This window comes from Nelusetta ayraudi, unplaced genomic scaffold (assembly GCF_046127955.1).
Source record: "Nelusetta ayraudi isolate G7.1 ecotype Tasmania unplaced genomic scaffold, CSIRO-AGI_Nayr_v1 ptg000004l, whole genome shotgun sequence".
Lineage (NCBI taxonomy): Eukaryota > Metazoa > Chordata > Actinopteri > Tetraodontiformes > Monacanthidae > Nelusetta > Nelusetta ayraudi.
The window spans coordinates 13,475,656-13,502,071 of NW_027466054.1; the positions used below are offsets into that span (position 1 = coordinate 13,475,656).

The 26,416-nt window shown below is 45.2% G+C and overlaps 3 protein-coding genes across 9 annotated transcripts in view; 1 reads left to right on the forward strand and 2 right to left on the reverse strand.

Annotated features, from left to right (window-relative positions):
- cunh17orf67 (chromosome unknown C17orf67 homolog) overlaps nt 1-26,416 on the forward strand; it is a 291,697-nt gene that overhangs the window by 106,584 nt on the left and 158,697 nt on the right. The gene's annotated exons all lie outside the window — the stretch shown is intronic.
- On the reverse strand, nt 1,100-23,633 carry LOC142895234 (testis-expressed protein 2-like). 7 transcript variants are annotated; one of them, XM_076036130.1, is made up of 15 exons: nt 23,064-23,623; nt 22,466-22,560; nt 22,095-22,177; nt 12,090-12,639; nt 10,826-11,812; nt 10,144-10,344; nt 9,717-10,026; nt 9,339-9,586; nt 8,048-8,224; nt 7,774-7,873; nt 5,419-5,545; nt 4,382-4,489; nt 4,086-4,295; nt 3,672-3,792; nt 1,100-3,341 (listed from the first exon to the last, which is right to left on the reverse strand). In XM_076036130.1, exons 3-15 carry the CDS (start codon nt 22,103-22,105, stop codon nt 3,192-3,194), a joined length of 3,300 nt encoding a protein of 1,099 aa, XP_075892245.1. In that variant the 5' UTR covers nt 22,106-22,177; nt 22,466-22,560; nt 23,064-23,623; the 3' UTR covers nt 1,100-3,191. The 7 variants fall into 7 exon arrangements, with proteins under 7 accessions (XP_075892245.1, XP_075892253.1, XP_075892238.1 ...); XM_076036138.1 differs by having other exon boundaries at nt 4,382-4,495; nt 9,729-10,026; nt 23,064-23,622; XM_076036123.1 differs by having other exon boundaries at nt 4,382-4,495; nt 23,064-23,622.
- Nucleotides 23,924-25,638, reverse strand: LOC142895274 (myeloid-associated differentiation marker-like). The gene has a single exon (XM_076036184.1). The coding sequence runs from the start codon at nt 25,289-25,291 to the stop codon at nt 24,392-24,394; it is 900 nt and encodes a 299-aa protein (XP_075892299.1). The 5' UTR covers nt 25,292-25,638; the 3' UTR covers nt 23,924-24,391.

The window sequence follows — 26,416 nt, forward strand, 5'->3', positions numbered from 1 at the left end:
GGCGCTCTCACTAGCTACAATATTTGTCACTCAAATCCAATACCTTGACACTTTATAACTCCAAGCACCCGTGGCACACTATATAATGTTATGTAATGCACAATTAATTAGCAAAAAAAAAAAAAAAAAAAAAAAAAAAAAAAAAAAAAACCGGGGACGCAGTTAACATTGCCTCCTCGTCGCTGACTATTAATTACTACAAAGCCAGTGTGTCAGAGCCCACGCTGCTTTCCGGGCTCGCCCAAAATTCAAATAATATCGGCGGCACCGCCGAGACATCTTCATTTAAATAGACTCCACCGCTTCCACTAGCTAGCAGCTGCTAGCTGCTGCTGTTCCAAAGCTGGGTTATATAGATGGACGAATAATAATGTGTTCTCATATGTTGCTCACTTACCTCCGCCGTAGTCAGCAACAATAAGGCAGGCTGTATGTTGCTAGGTAACAGGTAAACATCCGTAGCAAGGGGTGGAAAAACTGCCTCGTCCTGTTCCGTGCACATTTTCTCTGGTCAAATTGATTATTTAAGTCATGCGTAACAAATATATATTTTTTCCTATGTTGTATTGTTGTGTTTAGGACAGGTTTCTCTTGAAAACGAGCCCCCGTGTGTAAATAAATGTTAAATTAGAGGAAAAAGAACCTGATTAAAAATTTGCAAAATCACCAGGATATTGTACAATTACGATGAATCATGTCCTACAGTGACGAGAGCATTACGCTTTTTTGTTTATATTTGAGTTTATTTAAAGGCCCTGAGTATGATATTTAGCAGCATCTAGTGGTATGAGAGCATATTGCAACCAATCGTTAGCTGTAATGTGTTTTCTGACATCCTCTGGTCCTTGTGGTTTTGGTACCAGCTGTGATGTTCTGGCCTACTGTGGATACCTGGTGGTTCAATATGGCCACTCCCTGAGAATTAGTCTAACAATATAAATACCTGTTATTACAGATATCAGCCTTTATTAGCTGTATTGCCTGAAAAAAAAAAAAAAAAAAAAAAATCATTCAAATACCTTTTCGAATATCAGAGGACGAAATATACAAACGACTGTGCAGAATTTCACATAAAAAAAAGGAAAATTGTTTAATTGATAGAGATTTATTTTGCTTTATAAATAAGGCAGGTACATTTAATCACCAAATTTGGCCTTAAATGATGGCATTTTTACAAAGTTATTAATCATATACTGATGATTTCTTCATATATCCTTTCAGGTCATATTTCAATCTGCTTATTCTGAAGTAGATATAAAATACAACTAACTGCCCACTTCATATAGTCACTCATTAACAATTAACAAGTGGCCCAAACACAGAATAAAGGCACACATACAGCGAACACCCCTATGTCACATTACAGTGCTCTTAGTATTGTATAAGACAAGATCAGCCATCTGTAAACAATGTTATCACCGGCATTATAGCGCACTTATAAATATCACCTCACAATACTGTGAGTGGACCTTTGAGCAATGGGATCTGGCACTACAGGTGTAATCAAAAGACTTTGGTAAAGATTACAAAAAACAAAAAACAAAAAACTCAACACAAGTTAAAAAGTTGTTTAAACAAAAATCAACTCTGTGGAATAATGGGATACATTCTTGGTGAACGGGAGCGGTGCTCAACAGGAACGTACCTTCATCCAGTTGTGTACCTACAGTATGGGATCTCGAGTTTTGAGAAGCACTTTCATGTAATAAAGTTGGTCCTTTTAAATTTCAGTTTTCAACAAAGTAACCCTGAACATGAACATGATGAAACACCTGCACTGTAAATTAGCCACAGGTAAACGCACCTGACTGGTGACTTCATTGAGACTGATCGGCATATCTGGAACAAACAGCCAGGAGCCAGATTAGTGTGTGTGTGTAGTGTTCACCACACAAAAGAATTTAAATTGTGCAATAATCTGCATACCAGGCAAAACGTCACAACGCAAGAACCATTTAGTAAATACATTCAGCAACCATGTTGGAGGCCTCGTACTTCTCACTTCCATAAAACATTGATACAAAAAAAAAAATCATACTCTAGCCAACTGTGCATATTTGTGGTTGCGCTTAATGTGTTTGTATTATTGTGCACTTTGTCATTATTGAATAATTGAATTTTGTTTATAGGGAATGATACTGTCTCCATAGAGACGGATTAGGCAAAGAATGGTGTGAAACAGATGCAAGGACAAACAAATGGGGGAATTCAGGATGTTGTCACAGGACAAACCAATACTGTTTTCTGTTAAACACCTGATCAGGAACTGGACATGAAGTCATATGGAGGTTTAAAGTCTAGAGGCACCGATCTGACCTGCTTTCAGGCTTGATGCAGGCAAAAATTCCATCAGCCTGAAGGAAGGAATGGATCCACTGAGTGCCATTAAATATTTAACTGGACTCCCCACTGTGTGACTTGTAAAGAAAAAAAAGATGTCAAAAGTGCATGGACCAAAGACAAAACGTATCAAATAAACACAGACATGTACATAATACTCTGAGATGGCAAATCATTAAAATTATTAATTTGACAGAGGATGTTTGACTGAAGTCCGTATCGATGCATCACAGAAAATAAACCTTTGGTCAAGAATCTCAGCTTCACTTGACTTCTCTACAAATCTACCTTCTACAATTTAGTTTTCGATCCCATAATACAAATGTGTCTCATTCACACAACACACACTCAGTTTGCACACACCACATCCCCCATCCTGTTCATTGTCACCACTTATATCCATTTTAAACTGTGCTTACTGTGCCCTAACTCACTATTTGGCCCTTGAAGAAACTTCCAATGTGTTCACATTAATTGACATTGCAGGATATTTAAAAGCACCCTCTGCTCTACCTCCACCCCTCAGTATTAAACCAACCCTCGGTCAAAGCCACACATCATCCCCAAACCCCCCCGCCCCCATGTCCTTCCTGATGAGTAAATCCTTCAAAGACAATTGTGTTGTCCTCCGGCATGGAAAAATACAACAAAGCAGCGTGACACAGTTTGTCTTTAGTGTTTCTGGCTGAACTGTGTTCTAATTAGGTTCACACGGTCTCTTCTAAGCTGAGTGAGAAACCCCAAACAATATCGGAATGCATTTGTGTGACAGTCGTGTCCTACTTAATAACTTTGGCTCCAGTTTTCATTTTGAGACTTCATAAGCGACCCTGAAACACTGTAAACAATCTTCATGGCTGGCTGGTGCTGCCCCCCTCAGGCTGGGAGGGCTCAGGGTCCGCCACCGGACCTACCAAAGGTCCGCCGGCTGTGCGTGTGTCCATGGCTGAATGCATGACAGACAGCCACACATCGTCCATGTTTGGCATCACTAAGATTTTCTGGAAGGGAGGAGGGAGAAGGATCGATGTCAAGCATATGACTTTTTATCCCTTTTAACTTGTATCAAACATCACTGTGGAAATAGAACAATTTAGAAGAAGGTGGAGGGCTTGCTGGATTCAACTCGATCATTTATTGCATCAGTATCAATTCAGACAGAATAGAGTGGAACAGAACAGAATTGAAGATCGTGAAATGTTTTTTTTTGAGTCCACCAAAGTATAAAACTGTTGACTCACCAAAACAGAATACAAAAAAAATAATTAAAAAAAACTGTCAGAGCAACTGAGTCACTGTATCCTCAGACTGGAGTTGTCTCATAACAATACCTGGAATTCCTGCTCCAGTTTTTTCTCGATCCAGTCGGTAACATGAGCCAGAGTCACTTCTCTTTCTCCCAGTTTGGGTCGGGCCTTCAGTTCCAGGTGAGGTGGAGTCTTGAAGCCGTACCTGCAACCAATCACGGTTCATTGAGTGGCTTACACCTTGAACTTTGTGTAATTAAAACACAGAACAGGCCTAAACACTGAAAACTGAGCCACTGGCATAGACAGCCACAGCACTGCCATCAGTCAGTCACCTAGAACCACAACGCTAAAACTCTGGCACTGAAGACAATATAGTTTTTAATAATTTACTCTACCTCGTAAAGTTGCACATAGAAGAACGTGACCTTTACACATCAGGTGATCATTGGCCATTACAAAGGACAGCAGCACACAAAGGCCTTTTTTCCCACGTACCATATCCTGTCAGTGGGTGGAGGAGGGATGTTGACAGCCAGTGTTCCCCGGAGCTCCTGCAGCTCCACGGTGAGCAGCAGGCGAGTGTTGGACACCTCCTCCATCTTCTTTTTGATGAACTCCGTCTCTGTGGCTTTCTGGAAGTATTTGGACTTGGCGATCTTGTCCACGAAGCGCATAATCTTGCTGGGTTTGTGGCCTCCGGCCCAACTTTTTAGGACAAAGAAAGCTCAAAGTTAAAGGATGGACCAACAAACTGCATGCTAAAAAGTCGTACAAATCTTCTGAAACCTCACCCCTCGGCTCCAGCAGGGTCACTGGAGAGTTCGGAGGAGTCGTCCTCGTCTGATGAACCTGCGCTGGATGACTCTTCATCACTGTCTGCCAGGCAGTAGGTACGAGGCCTGTACCTGGACCCACCAAAACACACACATTGCATTTCATCGTGATTCAACGAAAAAAAACAGAGCAGAAATGAAGGAAAAGTCACAGAAAGCAAAAATGACATTTAGAAATCTGTCACAAGTCAGACGTTGAAATGTCTGAGGAACACAAAATGCACACAAACACAGACATACACCATAAATTAGACCATATTGCTTTTTATCAATTGAGTAAGGTGGCTGGTGATCAGGAGACAAAACATTTGAAGTGATACTAGACGAGACGACAAATGATGAAATACAAATTGAGCCATTGTTGGAAGTTGCGCGGCACTTACCCCGAGCAGAAACACAGCAGCACAATCCAGACGGCGGAGAGAGAAGGCAGAAGAAAAAAGGAATGAAAGAGACGTAAAGGACAGCCACTGAGTGACAAACCAGACACCCGATAGAAGCTCGGGTAAAAAAAAAATAAAGGGGTGCTTTCACACCAGGGCAGACTGGAGACTTTGGCAGTGTGAACGCAACCCAGACAATGTAAATGGACAAAATGTTCTTGCACCTTTATGAGTGTTCAGCATCTCTCGTTCATTTGTTCATTCAGGAATTCAAATGTTAGGGTGTGGCTTCCAACATCGGGGAAATTAATTTGAGTCGTACCTTGAGTCACTCAAACGATTTTACTGTTTGGCTGATTTGACTTTGCCATAGACTGTCATTGACCAGCACGCAAAGTACAGCAAAAACCACAGGAAAATATAAGGGAAAGCGTGCACGTGTGTGCGCACTTTAGCGAGCTGAACAATGCTGCAGCAAAACAATCCCAGGAAAATTTAAAAACTAATCTGCTTAGGATCAAAGCAGCAGGATCCAGCTGTGAAAGCGGCCAGGTGTGTGGTGGGAGAAGGAGCAAGGCGGCTGATTGGTTAAACGGGCGCGCTGCGACTCACCCATCTTTGCCGACTTCTCCCACGCGGGAGCTCTCGTCTTCTTTGCCCAGTCGGATGAGGTTCATCTTTGTTTCCAACGTCATGAGGAAGGAGCCGCTGTAGGAAACGTCCAGGTCGAACCACAGCCCTGCGGGGACAGCGGGGACGTTAGTGATGCAGAAATGCAGGAGCGACTCCATCGCTCGCATTTAAAGAACTGCAGCCTTCCTTTGGACTCTACTTTGTTGTCTCCTCCTTTCTCTACAACCACTTTTTATTTTGTCGGCCAGGAGCGGGCAACAGAGAGAAGAAAAGATCACAAGGAGCTTTGAACAGAGGGAAAAACAGTCGGAGACGCTGGTAATCTTCACCCCGAGCACCTGTTTGATATCAGCAGGGGTCCTGGCAGCACAACCAGCTGTTTCCCTCCGGCCCTCTGCTCCTTTCAATTTAACTTCACCAAACCTGCTGTAATCTGGATTATGCCAACTCACCACAAAGCCACTGCTGAGTGTCAGACTTGCACTGGACAAGCTGCCTGTCATTTATGCCACTTTTGCCGATGCAGCGTGTCACGCTACTGTGTCACAAATGCAGACTACATTGGAAGCAATTTCATTTAGCGCCACAGGGAGGCAGCAGAGGACGCAGGAGACGAGACAACACCACAGGAGGGGGTAGAGAAAGTGAAACACGGCCTGCGTGACAGCAAACTGCACGGCACAACAAGAGTCTGGAGGGCCGGAGAAAGAATGAGTGGTACAAAACAGACACAAGATGCAAACCGGAGAGGGCGGCGCTGTGGTTAGCAGTGACAGCTCGCAGCAAGAAGGTAACGGTTTCGGGTCCAGAGGCCTTTCAAGAGTGGAGTTGTGCATGTTCTCCCTGTGCCTGACATGCACATCAGGCTGGTTGAGAATGCGAGTGTGAATGATTGTTTGTCTCTATGTCATAAACTGGTGAGTTGGGTCAGCAGGGATAGGCTCCAGCTGTGCAATAAAGCGGGTGTTTACAGGAGATGTGTGGATGGAAGGACAGGCATACACAAATAAATAAAGACTAAGAGCAAGTTTCCACAACCAGAGGAAGTTTTTAGACCTTTTCCATTCCATGTATATATTTATTTATCTTAACAACTCAATGAAATTAAAAGTAGAAGCAGTTCAAAGGAAATTGTCGGCACTTATTTGGCCACAGATTGCTGCCATGCGAGTGAAACACAACAAAACCAGATGGACGTCAACAACATGAGGTTGCGTTTATGCTGATTTCATTTAGAATGGCTGTTAGGATTCTTTTTGTTGTTGCATGGAACCATCTAATAAATGCTGTTCCCACCGCAGGTTACAGAAGATGCAAGTCATTTGGCGCCCTGATTGAAGGGAGAACGCCGGAGCTGCAGTGAGAAACATGACTCAGCAAGGAAGGGGAAGACTGAGACTGGAAAGTGCCGAGAGACGCAGGGAGAGTGATAAAATTAAAGGAGAGATGCAAGAAGATGAGGCTTTCTAGCGTTAGAGTCAACGTGGGTACGCAGCTGAATATGCTGTCCAACACTGAGCTGAGCCTCCACCTGCACAATGCCAAGACGACGATAATGTTCAGCGGAATCTGTACAAAATTGCCCAGCAGATTAATAGGAAACAATCTGTGTGTTAGTCTGAGCAGCGTTACCGCCTTGCATAACAAAGCAACAGATCGGCTCGGGTGATTTCACTCTGCCAACAGCTTCGTTACTGGCCGACATGTGCGCATTAGGCTCTTATATGGTGCACAGTAAGCCTCTGTGTGCGTGCTTTTGATGAATCAATCAGCCACTGTTGTTCTTATTTGCTATGGTTTTCACTTTAACTCAAAATGAAGCACATGCTCTTGGTTTGCGCAACGGTGTGATCATCAACTAATTACCCACCCATTTCCCCATCTTTAAATAAAGAACAAGGATGATATTGATATAGGTGTCTATTTACAAGTGGATGACAATTTCACCAGCATGACTGTAACTGGCTGGGGATGTCACATGACTGCTGTTTGAATATTGTTTTAGGCTTTTCTATGATTTTTCTTTTTTCATCCACAGGCAATAATGTCTTTTAAATTACTAAAACTATAGCTTAAAATAACAAGAAGGTGCTGTAAAAGACCCCTATATAAATGCAGTCCAATTAACATGTTGTTGTTTCACACTAATGAAAAAATAAATATATTATATATTCAATATTTAACCCCAGTGGTAAAATACTTGACAAAGATAGAAATGACGTGTGCACAGTTGCACCACACAGGGAACACCGCTGGGCTGACCAGTCCGTCTGACTCTGTGGAAACTATGGAGTGATGGTGTTTGTGTGTGCTAAACAGTGATTCATCTCTTACCTCTGTAGTCAATGGAGGGTTTAGATGCCCTGAGAACTTTTGGAGCGGCTAAGCCCATGTCCAGTTCTGTCAGGGTGAGCTCGTTCATGAAGTAAGGCAACTGAAATAGAAGGAGAAAAAAATGAAGCAATGAACTGAAATCAAGAATTCTCTCGTGGATTTATTCACAACAGACAACGTAGGGCCGATGATTTCATTCATCCACATTCAAATCTAAATGCGCACGTATTTCTTTGCAGTAACCCCTGGGGGGAAATATGGGCGCAGGACTCACCCGTATTTTGCTGAGCTTCATTTGAATCTTCTTGGAGACGGCTTCGGCCCAGTAGGGTTCCCTCAGGAAGTCCCAGAAGATCCGTCCCACGGCTGCGTTCAGCCAGGCAACGGTGTCCTCCTCCTGCTCCTCGTGCTCCTCGCTCGGATGCACCTGAGCGGCGGTGGCGCTCTGGAACTGGAGGGCGAGAAAGAAACAAAACACATTAGCAGTCATTAGTGCTAAAAGCCGAGACTGGATATATTTATGTGGATTAGGGCTGCACAATATATTGTAAATTTATCAATATAACAACATGTGCGATAGACATATCGTAAACACTGGGATAAATAGTGTGTTCATCCATGCCCTACATTTGAAATTTGGCCAATCAGATTGAGCCTTACTGCGTTATGCCCGCCTTGAAGTAACTGCTTTTGGTTGAGGTCACAAACCGTGTGGAGCGAGTGAGGGGGCGCAGTCACGGCGGAAGCGACAGAGACATACGAGGAAAATGTGGGTGAAGAGGAAGTGGAGCGCGACACAACACCGGTGTAAAGTCCCTACTGGTCCTCCATTTGACAGATTTCCTCTCCGAACAGCTGCAAATGTGCCAGCGGATTTGTCAGAAATTCACAAACATACACAACACATTACTGGCGATTTTACTGTCAAAGTCCGCATCTACTACAGTGAATATACTCTTGTACGTGAGTAGTGAGCACTATGTACTAGTGACCTAAAAAAAGAAAATAAGGTGGAGGTACTTAAATTTGCGTCGAGTTGGACTTTCACCCGAATAAAAACCCCAGTATCTATCAGCTGTCTACCTCTGTGAGTGACCGAGACTCACAGCAAGCACGGCTTTCTTTGGGTGTTAGTAAATGAAGGCAGCATGCAGGTAACATTTTGAATTGGGCTGCCTGAGACAATTGGCAGCCCAATTGGTACTCTCATTAAAATTGGCAGTAACATGTTGTGTATGTATGTGTGTGAGGGCGGCGCAACGGGTGTTCGTGTTCGTTTTTGAGTAGCATAAATATTTTATATTGAAATGCTGTGTTTAAGTGATCAGCTGCTGCCAGGTGCAGTTCTTTCAACAAAAACATCTTGTTGGAAAGGAAAAATTGGATATTGTTTTTTTTTCAGTGTCACAACAGGATTATCGCATGTCGCATTTTTTCCTAATATCGTGCAGCCCTAATGTGGATAAGACACAACTTAATCTATCAGCTTTCTGCTGGTTACTGTGCAGCATGTAACACAGAGCTCAACTGAATCAAACAGGAGCAGCGTGTGGAGGAAGCACAACCTTCTTGTCTGCTCCGGGGCTGCTCTGAGGGCTCAGCAGCACTGGACTGGCAGCGGTGGGGCTGAGCGCCGCCTGCTTTGGCAGTATGGAGGCCATGTAGGTGCTGTAGTCCACCACTGGCTTGGTTTTGGCGCCGGCTCCCGAGGCCGAGGAGGCAGAGGAGGCCGAGGAGTCTTTGGACCTGGGCTGAGATTGCAGCGCTTCATCCAGACTGCTGCGGCTGCTCCTGCGACTGTGACACGTCGGAGCTGTGGGTCAGATCAAAGATTGTGCAACAAGTGAGGAAAGACTTCCGTTTCTGCGGCGCAAGACCTTCAGATTTCCATTTGTGTCGCGATATTGCGACTGTTTGGAGCACGTGTGTGTGAGGAAAACGACGGCTCTGCTCACCACTCTTCGCCGCCGCCGCTCTCGAAGCTTTCCTTGAATCCAGCTTGAGCCTCGAGGCGGCTAGGAGGCGCTGGAACCACTCCTCCTTCTCCCTCCCCGTCCTCCCAAACAGGTAGAGGGTGACGTCTCGGCTGGACGCAGCCGAGCCGCGGTCCTGAGCCGCTCCCGTCTCAGCAGCCTCGGGCTTCTCGCCCTCTGCCTTCGACATGAAGTCGTCTTGCTTGGCCAGTTCGACGCAAATGGGGTACTTCTTGTTCCACAAACGCTTCCTGGCAAGACTCTGTGGCACTAAGTGAACCTGTGAAACATTTAGAGGAAACAGAAACTGTGGTTCAAGCAGAGTTCATATCTTGATACTTTGTCAAAAATGTTTCTTTGCAACTTCTCTGAAAAACAAAACAGGCCGACGACATACTTTGCTGTTGGTGAGGTCATAGATCTTCTGGCTGACGTAGGTGACTTCCGGCTTCGGCTCGTTGTGCGCCGAGCGGCGGGCGATGTTGTGGTTGGGTTTGGACAGGCGGATGATGGAGCCTTCCAAGCGAACCAACACAGAGTGCGTCAGCGTGGCGTGGTACGTCTCCGGGTCGTAGCTGGAGATCTCGTTCATCCAGCCCTGAGAGGGGACAGACGGCAGCCATTTCACACAACAACAAATAAAATATTTTCTTTTATTTTAGATTTTTCTACTGAGTGAGGTGTGATTTCACAGCTGCCGTTTTTGTACTTTGTGCCTTGAAAGTAAATACTTGCAGCGTGTTGTCGGGTTCTGCTAAGATCCAAAAGATAACTTGTTTCTCTGAACTGACTGATAAAAGGAAGTTATTTGACCTTTGTCTTTTGAAGTGGAGGGAAACAATTTGCTGTCATTGCCTTTATATGAGCCTTTGAAGGCCATCCGGTAAGAACTTTTTTTTTTTGTTTCTTTTGTGTTGAGTCAATCAGTGTCAGGTGCAGACTGTTGCTGATCTCTACATTTTAATGTGTACTTTCCTATTCGCAGCAGCTCCCAAACATACACAATTGCTGTGTTTGAATAAAGTTTTATTCAACATCTTCTCTCTGTAGCATCAAGTTAAAGTCAAATATTCACCAACCTTGTAGAGTTCTGGTTCCTTTATATCCAACTTGCTCCGACTGCACATCTTCTTCATGTGTAGGGAACGCCGTGATCCGACGCCGGAAGGTTCCGGTCCCGTCAGCCACACCGCAGCTATGGCTAAAAGGAAGCCCAGTCCGATGCCGAGCAGCATCCCGCCGATGTAATTGGGCAGCGGTAACACCAGGTAGCCGTAGACCAGAAGAGTGAGGATGGTGAGAGTGTAATGCGGGACGGCCGGAGGCGGCGCGGCCCATTCCGACTCGTCCTCACTGGACGGCTCGGTGCTGCAGCTCGTCTGCCTCCCGGATCTGCCGCGGGTAGCGGCGGTGGCGTTGGCGTCGGCGCCGCACGTCTCAAAGTCCTCGCTGTACAGGATGCAGAAGTCCTCGTCGTCTTGCCGGGCCAGCGCAGACATGGAGCACTTGTCCAGGGAGGCCGAGACGGACGGGGATTTGACGGGGCTCCTGGCGTCCAGAGAGAGGAGAACCGGCGACTCGGCGGCGCCCCCCGCAGGCCCGCCGGAGTTCTCCTCCTCCCAGTCGGCGCCGCCCTCCTCCTCCTTAATGCAATAGTTGTTGTTGCTCTCCGCGTGGCCGTTGAACGCCGCCGTTACGCTGGACAGCTCGGTGGCGCTGGCCGAGAGTGTCTTGGGCCGGTAGCCGCTCACCAGGCTGCCGCCCTTCTCGTCCATGATCTTGCTGAGCAGCTGCAGCGGCTCCGAGATGGCCTCCGAGAGGCGGCGCCTGGTGTCCTCGATCTTGGCCTCCACCTCGGACACCTTGAAGAAGCTGCGGCTGTCGGGCGAGGTCAGCGGCGAGCAGGGGGCCGTTTTGGAGTCGCTACCTGAAGGTGGCGCCGCTGCGGAGGGCATCCGGGACTGCGTGAACTGCTTGAAGAGCTGCAGGTTAAGGCGGGGCTCCGAGAGCCGGTAGGGCGTGGAGAAGGCCGAAGAGGAGTCCTGGGAGGTGTCGGAGGATAGCGACTTGAATAGAATAGAATAGAATAGAATAGAATAGAATAGACTTTATTGATCCCCAAGGTAGAAGTTCTTGGTGTGACAGCAGCAATAGATATACAAGACAGTATCGATGTTATGTGTGCCAATAGCAGAAACAATATCAACAATAAACATAAATAGGAAAAGGAAAACAGTAAAAACCTATGTGTAATTTAAAGTGCTAGGGCTTGTGTGTGTGTGTGTGTGTGTGTGTGTGTGTGTGTGTGTGTGTGTGTGTGTGTGTGTGTGTGTGTGTTAAAACCTTGACAAGGTTCTTCATCAGTTGTCTGTGTCTGATGGTGGGGGCGGGAGCAGAGGGCGCCCCGTCGCGGCTCTCCACGTCGGAGGAAAGAGACTTGACCAGGCTCAGGAAAGGCTTTTCCCCCGAGGGGAAACTGAGGGATTTGGTGGGAGAGGCACTCGAGCCTTTCCGCTCGCTAATGTGCGGCGGCGACAGAGTTTGCGTGGGAGGACTCTTGGCGCGACGTCCCGGGCCCGGAGAAAGTCCGGATGACTCAGGCGTGACGGGAGCCTCGGCGGCCGCCACCTCCTGGAACATTTCCTCGCTGGCTTCCTCGGCCGTCGCCACGCTTGAGTCATCCTGAGCGTTTGAGGTAGTGGAGAGAGTCGTCAGGAAAAGCTCTTCCTCCTCGTCTTCTTCCGCCTTCCCCAGAGCCGAGAAGTGGATGGTGATGGTCTCCTTGGACTGCGATCGCTGCACGTGGAGCCGGGGGGAGCCCGCGGGCGGGGCTCTCTTGGTGGAGGGCGCGCTCTCTGCATGGCTAGGGTGCCGGCTAGTCATCGCAGTACTCCTGCCACAGAGGAACAGAGATTCCATTGAAAACACCAAACCAAACCAAAAGGTATTAGTGGTGTTGATTGACAAATAAATGAATAAAGTCCTTCAGTTCCAGCACAGCGTCTATACCAGGGGTCACCCACTGCCGAGGGCCACCTGAGTAGCCCACAGGTGTGTTCAAATAGCACAACTCATTTAGCTGCATCTGAAAATCTATTTTATCCAACCTTGTTAAGTCATTGTTGATAATTATTGAAAACGCATTAACATGATCCGTGTCTTCACATGGCACAGATCAGTATCATTGATAACCATATATAACTCAAGGCTAACTGAGAGGATGTATTATTTAAGGACAGTGTGGCCCAGTACCAATGAAGTAGCTCTCAGGCTCAAAATGATCGGTGTCCCCTGGTCTATACTTTCATCCTGCCAGACCAAAGCAGTCTGCTCTTAGGAAATCTACCTCAGTGATCAATCAGATCCACTCTGGGTGCCGCACATTCACTTTCCTGGTCTTGGAGCTGTGCCATTACCTTTTTAAACGCACGATAAAGACTTTCATGCAGTGGGCCAGTGTCAAGGTGGGTCGACGTGAGCATGTGTCCTAATATGATTATAAGACTGCATTAGATAACCTTACGAGCTGCAACTGATTCAGAGCATGTGCTTTTGCTTTAAAATGTTATGAAAATGGAAAAAGAGATCCTGAACAACATTCCGTGTTGAGCTTGTGTGTGCAGAAACCAGAAGTGGGGGGGTTGTGTGTTGTGTTTGCTCAAAGTACAGATTAAATGTTAGGAGAACATAAAAAAATATGCAAGTCTTTTATCATGGCCCTTGGAAGGCTCAACACTGGCACACTGTGTTAATAATCCATTTAAAAGACTAGAGCATGAATTTGCATGTGTTGCTGCGTGGGTGCCAACAAATGCAGCCTTGTCTTGTACAAAACAGAATGACAAAAATCCAGCAGGAATCAAACAGTCACACATCCCCCGAACCACTCATCACCTGCTGACATGATGCACGGCTGACGGAGATGTTCAGGAAAAACAAAAAAAAAAAATCAGGCAGCACAATGAGGAGCAATGACGGTCAGCTGACATTCAGCCAAGACTCACTGCATTTGGTAATTGTGAATGAGTATCCTACAATATTAGCTTTGCTCTTTTGCACTTTGCCCTGTGCATCAATACAACCTTGGATATATTTCACCTTTGGGAGAAATGTTTTCACTAACCCTTTGCGAGAACTCGTCAAAGAATGATAGCTGCACGACATGAGATGCGTTTGTGAATTTAGCTTCAGCACCATGTCTGAAGTGCTTTTGCACCAACATTCAGCACGTGAGTTTGTGAGTTGCCTCATGGACTATTTTTGATTCAATCTTCACTTTAATGTTTCTGTTCAGCTGTAACATTTCTGCATGGTCTCAGTTTCAAACAACACTCTGATCTCAGTTTCCCTCACTTTGCATGTGTGCGACAGCCTCCAGTGGTGAAAAACGGAATTACGACAAGGTGGTGGCGGCACCCGTGTTGCCTAGGCCCGGCGAGTGAGGCGGCAGTGGGTCAGCTGGCCCGACGCACGCACACGCTAACTCGACGCTGCAGCCACTCATTGTCACATGGGTCACGAGTGAGCTTGTTAGCCATGCAGGCAGGCTGCCAACCACCTCTGTCCCAATCTGGCCGGCCAGCAGTTCGCCCTGACACAATCAGGCCATTGTAGTGGATCGACATTTGGAGATGGATTTTCATTGTCGCAGACAAGGCCCCAAGGACCCAGCGGCAGAAGGATTTGGTGATTAAGTCGGGAAGTATATGCTGAAGCGTGTGCTTTCCAGGCTGATTCCATTCCCCAATTGAACACTATGGCAGCGGAACAAACCAATAACCACAGCAGCAGCAACGACGACAAAAAAGAGCAGTAGACTGGGCAACGCATCTTGGCATGTTTGCATCCAAGTATATCCATGTACACAGGGACGCCCAAGTTCCCGTTTGTCTCTGATCTCTAAGGCTCCCCCCTCCCGTTGCTAGCGTGCGCACTAAGCAGACAGCGCAGACGAGACGTCTCGTCTTTGATGCCGATGAAGCTAATTAGCAAAGCAAGACAAGCTCATTAACCCCCCTGGCTTTGGCACTCATCAGAGGCATGTTCACATCTCACTTGCACTACTCCAAGCGGACCACACTGGTAATGAGAGGGTGAGTGGGAGCAATCGCCCATTGCCTCACACACATTAGCAGAGAGGGGCTGAAGAACACGATGGGGAAATATGAAATGCTGACGTCTTGCTGAAGTATTTTCTGCATTGCCGTTTGCTGAGTCAATGAACCCACAGGTCCTCACAAGTTCACAACTCCTCTGCTGCTGATTTCCCAACCTTGTCATGAGACCTGTGGGAAGTTCCGAACTGAAGCAGAAAATGCTAAAATGAGAAGCAACGACTGACACTGTAGCTGTGGATTTACATACACAATATGTCAAACATTTCTTTCAATATATTAAAAATGTCTTTAAAAAATACACACTGGGGAAGAGATTTGTTTCAACATATAAAACATTTCTTCAATACGCAGGCAGGGTTTGTTATTCCAGAGTGTTGTTCTTAAGCACAGTGTGACCTAATTGACACGTCATGACTGATGGCATTTTCAGTGACGCTGCTACAGAAGCACTCATACTCAGAAGATTATTTTCAATGTTAGAAGGCTGTGTGACAACAGCTAGAAAGGCAGCTGTTTCCTGACAGTCTATTAGCACAAAGTTGACACAAGTCAAATGTCCAAAACACGAGGCAGCACGAGTGCCTCGAACTGACGGGAAAAAGAAATCAGGACGTTTCTGTCGCTCATTTGGCAACCACCCCGAGTCATATCAGTACTATTCGAGGTTGCTATGTGACTGTGCCAGGCATGCGACCGGTCTCCCAGGTTGCAAGCCTCTCCCTGTCAGACAGAGACAACCAAAAAAATAAGAGAAAAACAAATGAAAATGATGAACCAGTTTGTCAAAGCTTTAAGATGTTTCCGCAAGAAGCTGGAGAATTTTAAACAGTAGGGTATTTTTAAAACAATTACTTAAGAATCTGCCCGTTATCTGTGTAGATTGAATTTTGTCACGTAAATTAGGATTATTTTGCCTGTTGACTGGACCACAGTTTTGAAAGAAATTACTAAAGATGTTGACCTGGCAACATAACTACAAAATGGTTGATGGCAGCTTAGGAACCATTAAAATTATCAATTTTATTATCCAATGGGCAACATGCCCAACACTCACTCACACACATATTTTCACTATAAAACAGTATGGCTCTGCTGCTACCGCTTTCTTTAGCTGTGCGTGTGCGTGTCCAACGCAATGTTGTCCCAAAACATATATTCAAAACAGATTAGAGACATGACTGCAGAGTGAAGTGCATGTAGTGCTGTTATTAGGCAAGCATTCATTTAAAGTAACCTACCACGCATCACCGCCACTACATGACCCACATGTGCCTAAAATATAGAAGCCGCCTGTCAAGTGTTCCTGGTGTTTGCAGCTGAGTATCCGCACTGTCAGGAGTATTTCTGCAAGTCATCCTGCCTGTTGCTTTCTGCCAATACGACGCCACATGCCAGGCAGCACCGCGCATATCCAATGTCATAAAGCACTGTTTCAGATGACATCAGCGGCGCTAAAAAAAAATAAATAAAAAAAAATATTAACAGGAGAAATGAATCCCGCGGAGAGGAGAAGAGCTTGAACAAACCTGCCGGGGCGTCTCGCTGATAAACCCCTGGACCGCTACGCCTGCTCTCGGTTGCCAGGGCAGAGACTGAAAGCAGCCAAACATAAAATGCCGCTGTTTATTTGCAGTAATAATGACTTTCCCTTGTGCTTGCACCAACAGTTTAGCTAATGACTTGTGTCTCAGAGCCCGGCACTCAGATTAATGCTATGGCAAACAATTTCCCACACCGCGGTTAACAGCAGGGCTCGTTAACGGTTAACAGCGCCACAGGCGAGGGTGACAGTGACAGGAGGTGAACCTGCAGGGAATTTATTCACATCGTTCAGATTTAAATGTTGGCGGAGTAAACTTTCCTGTATTTCACAATTTCACACCCTGCGGTTCAAATACGCGAGATATACAAGTGTGCGCTACTTTCCAGCATCACCGCAATGGGTTGTGTAGATTTAAATGTGGTGCGCGCTGCCTTCATTTTTCTAACTGCAGGTATGAGTGACAATGCAGATGAATCAGCAGGGTGATACGCTGCGCGCGATAGAATCACATGAACGAGTAATGATGAAAGACATCGGCCAGTAGAAAACCAAAAAATAACCTCAAGTGTGTGTGCGTGTGTGTGTGCGTGTGTGTGTGTTGCACGTTTCTGCACCACAAAGGTCAAGAGACGGCGGTGAGCAGCTTTGTGAGGTCTTTGAAAAGGCCTTTCGAAAGGCAACCTTCAGAAGAAAAGAAAAAAACAAAACAACAAACCAAAGCAGCAAGAGCTCCGAGCTACAAGTGAGACTGTTGGAGGGAATGCTGACAAACTGGTATGGCAGGTGGGGATGGAGGTTTTAGGAGTTGACCTCACCAGTGGGATCAGTTTGCTTGTCCTCTGCCAGGTAGAGCAGAACGGTAGCGGTGATGTTAGCTGGGCAGAAAGATTAGCGCAGTTTGAGGGGGAAGTTTGATTTTCTTTGTGATCGTCTTTCTTCTGTGGTTGCACTCCTGTTCAACTGCACTGTCCCTCAGTTATCATTCTCACTCTCTATTCTGTTCTGCTGGTGTGTTGATACAAACTACTGGGTAAGAAACATGGGGGCTTTTCCAAATGTCACAGGACATCATGAAAGCCATTCCTCAAAACCTGTGAGAGCTTCAATGTAAACAATGAATAGTTGCTTGTCGGCACTATTCTACACCAATTTAACCAAGGACTCATTTGTTGCGAATGAATTTTTTATTTTATTTGTTTTCAAATGTGTTTGAATTTGACCCCAATTTGCACGCAAAGCGTCGGCACGTTCGCGGCTCCGCGGCCATTAAAGTCAGTGTGCAAGTTCACACCAGGTGTGGCAGGTAGGTAGTCAATGATTGAAAAACTCAGTGGATCCGGTTGATTTTCATCATAATGTATTTTACTGCGAAACGTCAACATGATGCATCGGTTTCCACACTGTTCAGTTCGGCCGTCAGATAATAAAGCGGATTTGAGACACAGTTGGGACGGGAAACAGAGTTGCTGCCTTGGTTGTTGCGCGATCTTGCAATCCTTGCGTGAGCTGATCAAGTATGATTGTTGTAGAACTTTTTTGCCCCCCCCCCAAAAAAAATGATCAAAACGGATTCAGGTTAGCATATTTTTCAAACATTACGCAAGTCAATCCAAGTGTTTGAAGCAGCATCAATAGAGGAATCACTGAGTGATCCTCACAGGATCACTCTGCAGTGAGGATGGCTGGCCTGCCAGTTTACGGCCTGCTGGCTCAGCTGCTTTGGGTCACAATAGAGAGAGCACAAAAGCTGGTGGCACAGCTCACACAAAGCTTGGAAGTAAAGAGGAGTTGAGGGTTTAGACAGCGACATCATTCAGGTTTAACACAACCACAAATAACCAGATGCTTTATACGCCGCCACAAATATACACAATGTGTGTTTGTGGGATTGAAGCCATTTCAAACCAGGTGAGCTTACTGACCCGCTCAGAGTTTGCACTGAATTATTCACTTCCCACTCAACTGTTTAACCACAACAACCAAACAACAGGCCCTCATCACTTTTGGATGAACTACTTGGCAGCAACGGTGACAAAACTGACATTTTGTCGCTCTGCTCTGGTTACAGACACCCAGCCAATCTTCAGGCCAGCAGCGTCCCTGTTATGGCAAAGTTTTAGGCATGCAACAGTTACAGCTGCTACTTCTAAAATGAGATTTTATTGCCTGCGTGAGGTCAAGCGTATGATGGCATTTTGTAGAGCGACTCCCGAGGATACAAGCGGTAAGGCTTCTTTTAGTTATGGCTAATATTTCTGTATCAATATTAGCCATAACACAAACAGCTGAAGTGATACTTTTCCTCCAAGAGATCAATCCATCTAGATTGTTTAGCTATGAGTCAGACTGGAGAGATTTGCAGTGTTTCCCCCAATGCAGCTGTTTGGATGGATAGATAGAGAAATGGATACATGGATAGATGGATAGATGGATACATGGATACATGGATAGATAGATAGATAGATAGATGGATAGATGGATAGATGGATACTTTATTCATCTCCCGTAGGAGAAATTCAGGTGTCCATTAGCAAGAGAAACACACAGCCACCAGAAGCATATTCATAAATAGATAATTAGAAGTTCTGAAAATTTAAAAATAATTTAAAAATTCTTAAAAAAAAAATTCTAAAAACATTACTTACTAACAATAGTGATAAAGTGCACATGTTAAGTTTAGTCACATCTGTTATACAGCCTTATAGCCGAAGGAACAAGCAATCTCTTAAAACGCTCCATTTGACAAGGTAGTGAGAGGACGGTAGTGAGGCAGTGAGTTCATTCTCACGAAATGGATACTTATTTCTGACAAACTAATTCTGGGGAACTATGGTGTTGTGCTTGAGCCAAAAACGTAAATAGTTCAAACTAATGTCACAAAGATGGTTATAAAGCAAACAAAACAAAGTATATCTTGTTGATTGTAATGAGCGTATTGACTTAAAAAGAGGATTTAGTCTTTCGCCAACAAATACACTTGGGAATGCTGGTTTACAAAAAAAAGTCTTCACACAAATTGCGATGCTGCAATCGGCCCAGCTGGAAACATCTGGTTAAACCCTGGAGACAGCGGACTGACTTCTTGCGGTCTTCTGTTTCGTTTCCTGAACGTTTCTATCAAAACGGTAAAATCTTACCAGACTTTTACCCAAACAGTCTCCTCCCACAACTCTCACATACAAAATCATCAATGAGCAACGACACCCTTTTGTGTCCAGCTGGTTTGATGTATTGCTCCTGCCACAGAAGACTTTGCCCTTTCTACACGCTGACAAGTACAGAACCCCTTTACAATCACCAAATATGAGCTCCTGTCATCAGACTCCATCCTGATGGCAAAACAAAACTGGACGGTCTTTCTCGGAACTGTAACGCTTTCATTGAACGCTTTCTTTGTGGAAAGTGTGAAATCACTCGAGAAACAGAGGCGAGCCAGAGACAAAATAGAGACAACGCTGCTGTGCGAGGCTAAAGTGGTCTGTGTCCAATCAATCGTGAGCGAACGCTAAAAGCTAATGAAAATTCCAACCGTGTGGCTTCAATCTCAGGAAGCGGCTGTGCTGCGCCTGAGGGCTGAAATCATCGGCGTGACTGCATCCCCAGACACAGCGACCTCTCTCCTCCTCTTCTGCTTCTACTACACTCCGGCTCTCGCACAGCGCCGCGGCTTCGTGAACAGCGTCTACGGTGCAAGCGAGTAACTCTCAACTATCATTTATAGAACGGCTATATTTATCTTGCCATCTCACACCTTGCCGCCGTCTCTTTGCCCTGGCGCCGATTATTATTGTGACGGTTGCGTGATGAATCGGAGTGTCGGCGCACAGCGGAGGCAGCACCAGGAACGGGCTCGTCAGTGTCGCTGCCTGACACTGACACCTCGGGAACTGTCGTTATTAAAGCAACTAGTGAAGTGAGGGCGGCTCACGTGCCTGTGGCAGCGATGAGGTTGGCTGGGGCCTGCACACATGAGCAGGAGTCAGTTTAACTTCACACCGGCCTCGGCTTCCTTCGTTACGGACGATGAGGACGAGTTTTCATGCAGGTTTTTGCCACCGTCTATGTACATCGTTACTCGTGTGTCACTACACTCAATATGCTGCAAATGTCTCAGTGACTGACAGACACGTTTGCGTGCAGAAATCAACACAACCCCCCGCCCCCTCTCTCGAAGAATTCAACCAGTGTCACACTTCATATGAACAAAGCTCTGGACATTGCAGCAATAAACAGGTCAATAGGCTGAGTCTAGGGGATGATGGACTCAGCTTAGTGTCTTTTCATTAAAGTGTGTGAAAGTGGACCCATGCAACTTAGGCTTATGCCAGCCTTTGCGTGAAAACGTGACAATAACAGGCCTCGATGAAACGGGCTTGTAAAAACCTAGACATGGTGTAGAGGGGAATGCAAGATGGGCAAATCAACAGTTAGCAACTAAGCCAGAAGCAAGGAGCTAAATATGTGGCAAATTACATCTACAGGCTGCGCTAGCCCACTGTAAGAAAGGCCTCCAGTCTGGTCCTTGAAAGCATGACATGTTTCTGAGAGAGAGAAAACGAGGTCATCATATGACAGGAGGCAAAGTGAACTCTTGTTTCATCGCTTATTAGCTTGATTAGATGTAATCAGAGCTACATTTTAAATCTGCACAGCGCATGGGGAACACACAATGGCCTTCTTTTGCCGTGATTAACGGTCTGTTCATATTATTGCTGGTTGCAAAGGTCCTTTGTGAAGAAGCGCTATCAATTTGTGAGAACTCATTGTCATTACAAGGAAGGTTTGTCAAATCCATCTCAGGTTCCCTTAGAATGCCAATTGATGGTTAAAAGGTACCATTTTCCCAAAGTGACCAGTCTACCAGCGTAAGCAACGGTGAGATCATTTCACTGAGATAGCAGAACTTCACTGAGATAGCAGAACAAGTACAAGCCTCAAGTTTCCTTAATGTGGACTGCCACAGACCTAGACAAGGCTATGAACAGGTGTAGAGTCAACAGGGGTGTAGGCCACTCCTTACACAGAGGATGATAAGCAGCACATCTTCCTCATGACAACATTGGGGATTATTATAACTGGTACATACATGCACGCACACACACACTTGTTTGAGGGGAAAGACGATAGTGGAAGTCAATGCACCTGCTGCTGAGTAAAAACTGCAACAGCTGTTCAAGTAACAAGTTATTATTATTATTATTATTATTATTATTATTATTATTATTATTATTATTATTATAACAATAATAATAATTATAACACAAAATTACAAAAACAGTCATGTCTGGTTCTAAGTTTATTTTCACATTAATGCGTTTTCCTCCACATCTTTGGCATTTTAAGAAGCTCCGTCCTACCATCAGATGATCAATCATTATTATTTCTTTTTAGTGTTTCGTATATGATGAATAATCAATCAGACGAAGAGTGGAAGATTCTGCACTGGCCACACAACTTCTCATACTGCAATTGTCATTAAAGAAGTTGCAGATCTTCTCATGCAAATCCAAGCTTCTATTTGCTTTCACAACAGTGTTGCAGCGGCTTTCTGTACCAAGAATACCACGGCTGATCGTGACAAAAACAAGAAAACAACAGGAACAAACTCTGGAGGAGCACTGAAGCAGAACACTTGCTGAGTGGGTGCAGGCAAGTATGCGCTGCAACCTCGTGTAGCAAGCTACTTACATTTTAGGCATACCTTCAAGTCAATAGGCACCTCCGGGCAGAACACCTTGATGATATTGACTTTAACCAGCCAGACGTTTTTACTTGTAGGATGAGAAGTGTATATTTTGTGATTGTTCTGACACACATCTCTTCACACTATTTAGCCAGGACTAAACACTTGATATGGACCCAACCCCCTCCCCCCCCATCAAAAATAATTCCTGTAGATGGATGTGCATGTGCCCCCCGCCCCTCCATACCCTAATATCCTGTCCGGCCACTTCCTCTATTCTCCCTCTCACTGCATTGAGACTTTGCCCTCACTGAGGTCGTTTGTAGCTCTGGAAACGGATCAATAATGAGTTCAGATTTACTGGCAAAGTGCTTACCTTGTATCCTCAGTGCCATTCAATCCAACCTGGGACTTGCATACGTCTTGAGTGGGGAGTCGAGTTTCACATGTTCACGAGTCGAAGGGGAGATTCTGAAGAAAGTAAAGCAAAAGCAAGAGTGAAAAATGAAAAAGGAATAAAGCCATTACAGATGTTGGAAACACGCAGACAACGGTGGAGATGCTCGCTGAGGAGGTAAAGTAACTGCTTGGCATGGTGATGTTTGTGGACTGTGTGTAGACCATATGGCAGAGGGAGGCTTGGCTCTTGGCTGTGAAGTGATGGCGCGGTTAGTGATACTGTGACACTGACTGGCTAACAGACGTGCTAAAAACACGTCACATCAGCGACCAGTGCAACCTTGCGTCTTGTGATGTAGGCAAGATAAGCCAACGACGACCGCAAATTTGCTCAGCTTTTATTTCGTCGGCTTTTAATTGGTCCGCCAGCTCGAAGTTAGGAGCAGAAAAAGAAAACAGAAGACAATGACGACCGTTTAAATCATAATTGGCTCGTTAGTTCCAGCTGGTAGCCAAAGTCGCCCGCACTAAACTCGACTTTGCGTCATAAAGTAAAAAAGACAAAAAAATCTTACCGCGTCGAGGGAACTTTGTATTTGTATGTGGGTCTAACAGGGCAACCGGAAATTCCACAACGCTGAAAACAGCTTTAGTCAACACCGCCAGGTAGAGTAACGTGTTGTCAGGTCCGCACGCAATAACTTGGACCGACGACTCCTTTTTCTTTCTCAGCCTGTTGACAACCGACAGTCTGGCTGCTCTCAGTTCCTTAAAGGAGAAAACCCGTGGCAGCTTGTCAAGGCCAGAGCAATCGATCCCGAGCAATTGATCTCCGGTTCTGTAGTGTCGATGAAGAGTCACCGATGGATGATTCGACAGAGCTGCTACTCAGGCCTAGATAGCAGAACAGGGTAGGAAAGTAAACAGTGAAAATGTAAATAAGTTATCACACTGGGGCATGGATCGTTCTCGGTCATCGCGGCAGGAGCGTGATGTGTGTCGTTTAAGAAAATCTGAAGTAAAAGTCGCGTATGTAAATGACTTGATATGAACACCAACCACTTTTCGAATGGAAAGACAATGATTGTTAAAAAAAAAAAAAAAAAAAAAAAAATACTTCACTTGATTTTCAAATTCGTTCCCCACTACATGGTGTTACTTGTTGTAACTAACTGGAAGATCATCGTAATCCTGTTAACAACATGCATGAAGTGTCTACATTAAAGCTTTTGATGTGACAACATTAAAGCCTAATGTCTCTGTGATTGTCTTTGTGGAAAAGATAAAAGGTTTCCTTTAAAGTTAAGTTCATTATTTTACACATTTTAAATGTTTAAAGGGCACCTCGGCCAATTTGCTCCTCAAGAGAGTCATTTGTCTTCGCTATCATTCAGATTGCTTGTGAGCTCTATTAAAGTCAAGATTTCAAATCAAATCACTGAAAACAACTGTTTTATTGAAATACTGCACACGATCATGTCAGCATTGTTAATTCAAACAGGCTGTATTCCACAATACATTCCACAGTTGATATGTTTCACTTCACAAGTAGAGCACCCTACATTAAATACTCCATGTGACAATCCATAAAAAGTACCCTTTTGGTACATAAGAACTACTTAATTATATCATTCATATATTTTGCTTTTTATTGCAAACCTCTATGTGTGTCATTCCTCTTTCATAGATCAGACAAACCACAACCGTGGTTCCGTAACAAATACTTGATGAATAACAATCTTTCCATGAAACCATATTTAAAAGTTCTTAAAGTTAGCATCTTTTCAATTCCCAGCAATAATAAAAAGAAAAAAATGTCAGTTTAACTTCGACACAGTTGTCTAAAAATGTTTTTCTCCCTCGACAAGCTTCCAGAGTAGAGAAACTTGAAATATTTGTTAAGTCATGCTTGACTCCTGTCACAGAGCAGTTTAATAGAAAAAGCTAGGTCTACAGTGTAAGCTAACAGTGTGATACTGGCAATCGCTGTCTCCATGATGACCAATCCTACACTCAGGGATGAGATCGTTTGTCCGATTTCTTTCAACTGCAGTATCTTGGTGAAACAGATCACGGTGGCCACCACGTAGAGCAACACCCCAATGAGACTGAAAGCGGCAAGAAACTTCTTGAAAGGAAGAGGACTCCGGCCAGCAAGGTCACCCAGTATGACCACCAGTGTGAATAGAGACATCAGGACACAGACTCCATAGCACATCCCAGAGACCCATCTCTGCCAACCTTGGACTACATTGGGCAGTCCACCGTCCACCTCCACAACCAGAGGTATCATCTGGCAGCCTCCCCAGAGCTGAAGTATCTTGAGGAGGCCCCCCTTGCTGCCCATGTAGCCTCTTTGCTCGCTGGCTTGGTTGCATAAGATGTAGGACTCCGATGTGTAGGCCATAAGGGTGAGAAAGGAGCCCACGGCACCTGCTACAGAGATCACTGTGGGATGTTGATGATTCATGATAATCCACGAAAAATAAACACAGGCACTCAAACTCATTGAGGCACCCAGAACTGCCACAGTCAAAGTCAGGTTCTTCCAGGATATTGGTATGAGGCTGTGGAACTGGATGACGCTCAGAACGTGGATGAGGAGCGTGATGCCAAAGAAGAAACACCAGGTGAACATGCAGAGGGTCCTGAATGTGTTGAGCTGGCTGACATTGGCAGGGTCGTGGCTTAGTTCCAGCGAGGCCACAAGGCTGAACGTAATGCAGCCCGATAAGACCTCCCATGTCCGAACCAGAAAGAGAGAACTTGTGAAATCTCTTGCCTCTAGCACAATTACAGGCATTGTCACACCAGTTGGCTGATGATGTAGTATCCACAAAGACAAGATATCCTTATATGGTATATTCAGCGATGGTCCTTTTGATAAACCGACTCTTTCCCCAAAATCAAGAGATGTGGAATCCTGTCAGCAAGCAAAGATTTTCCCCAGATAGTCCAGTACAGTCCATGGGAAGTTACGCCACTACTTTGGTTGCAGATCTTTACTCGAACAGCTTTAATCAAAAACACGTACCTGCCTACAGCTAGACACAGCAGTGCTTCATCCTGTTGACATCAAGAGTTCAACTCTAAAACTATCTCTTGGAATACACTGTGACAACAGGCCTCGCCCACTTCCTTTTTGAGGTTGCAGCAGCATTTTCAGTCTCATTGTAGGCAGGTGCAAATGACCGCAATTAAAAGACTGTGCAAACAAGTGCACCACTTTTCTCCCACCTTTGATTCTCATAAAACGCGGTTCCTCTTTTTCAATGCTAAACTACCATAGGTCCCCCTGACACTGTAGATACTGTCCTGTAACAAGCAGTTTGTGATGTCACTCCTAAAAGCCATTGATCTTGATCACAGGTTTTCGTTGCTTACGTGATGTTTAATGCAGTCAATGGAGCGTCATGGCTTATATAATGAGAGGTGGTAGGTGAGGATCGTTTCTGTCCTCAGGGGAGACGAACAGGCTAGTAGCGCGATGAGCATGCCTGCCTTTTTATTTGACACCACCTGTGGAATCAACAGCGCTCGGTCGAAAATGAGAGTTGTTTGAAACTGCATGGGAGCCTGCATTGAGCTGTGGACCTTTTGTACTGTCTGTAGATGCCCACACAAGGAATGGTCTTAATATTTAAGAGTTGTCCATGTACAAATGCACCTCTGAAGTTATGAAAAGCAGCAAACCTTTCTAATTCCTACGATAGATCATAGATTGGTGCCAGTGCGTGCATGGTCTCAGATATGTCCAATGGGCATATTTTGCACTGAAAAACAAGTGCTCTGTGAGTTACAGACACACTGGAACTGATATTGAACTGAAACTGGAGAAATAATTCCGGATATCACTTGTATGCGGCGGATCGCAATATGGAACAAGGCCCGAACCGCTCATGAATGTAACGTGTGTGTACACAAGTGT

Excerpts from the sequence above, each read along its gene's own strand:
- LOC142895234 (XM_076036123.1), bottom strand. Across the intron at positions 5,546-7,773 it reads ACCCTCCATTGACTACAGAG|GGCTGTGGTTCGACCTGGAC; the intron begins GTAAGAGATGAA and ends CTGTCCCCGCAG. Across the intron at positions 3,793-4,085 it reads CCACCCACTGACAGGATATG|GTACGGCTTCAAGACTCCAC; the intron begins GTACGTGGGAAA and ends GATTGGTTGCAG.
- LOC142895274 (XM_076036184.1), bottom strand. The coding sequence starts at position 25,291 with ATGCCTGTAATTGTGCTAGAGGCAAGAGATTTCACAAGTTCTCTCTTT.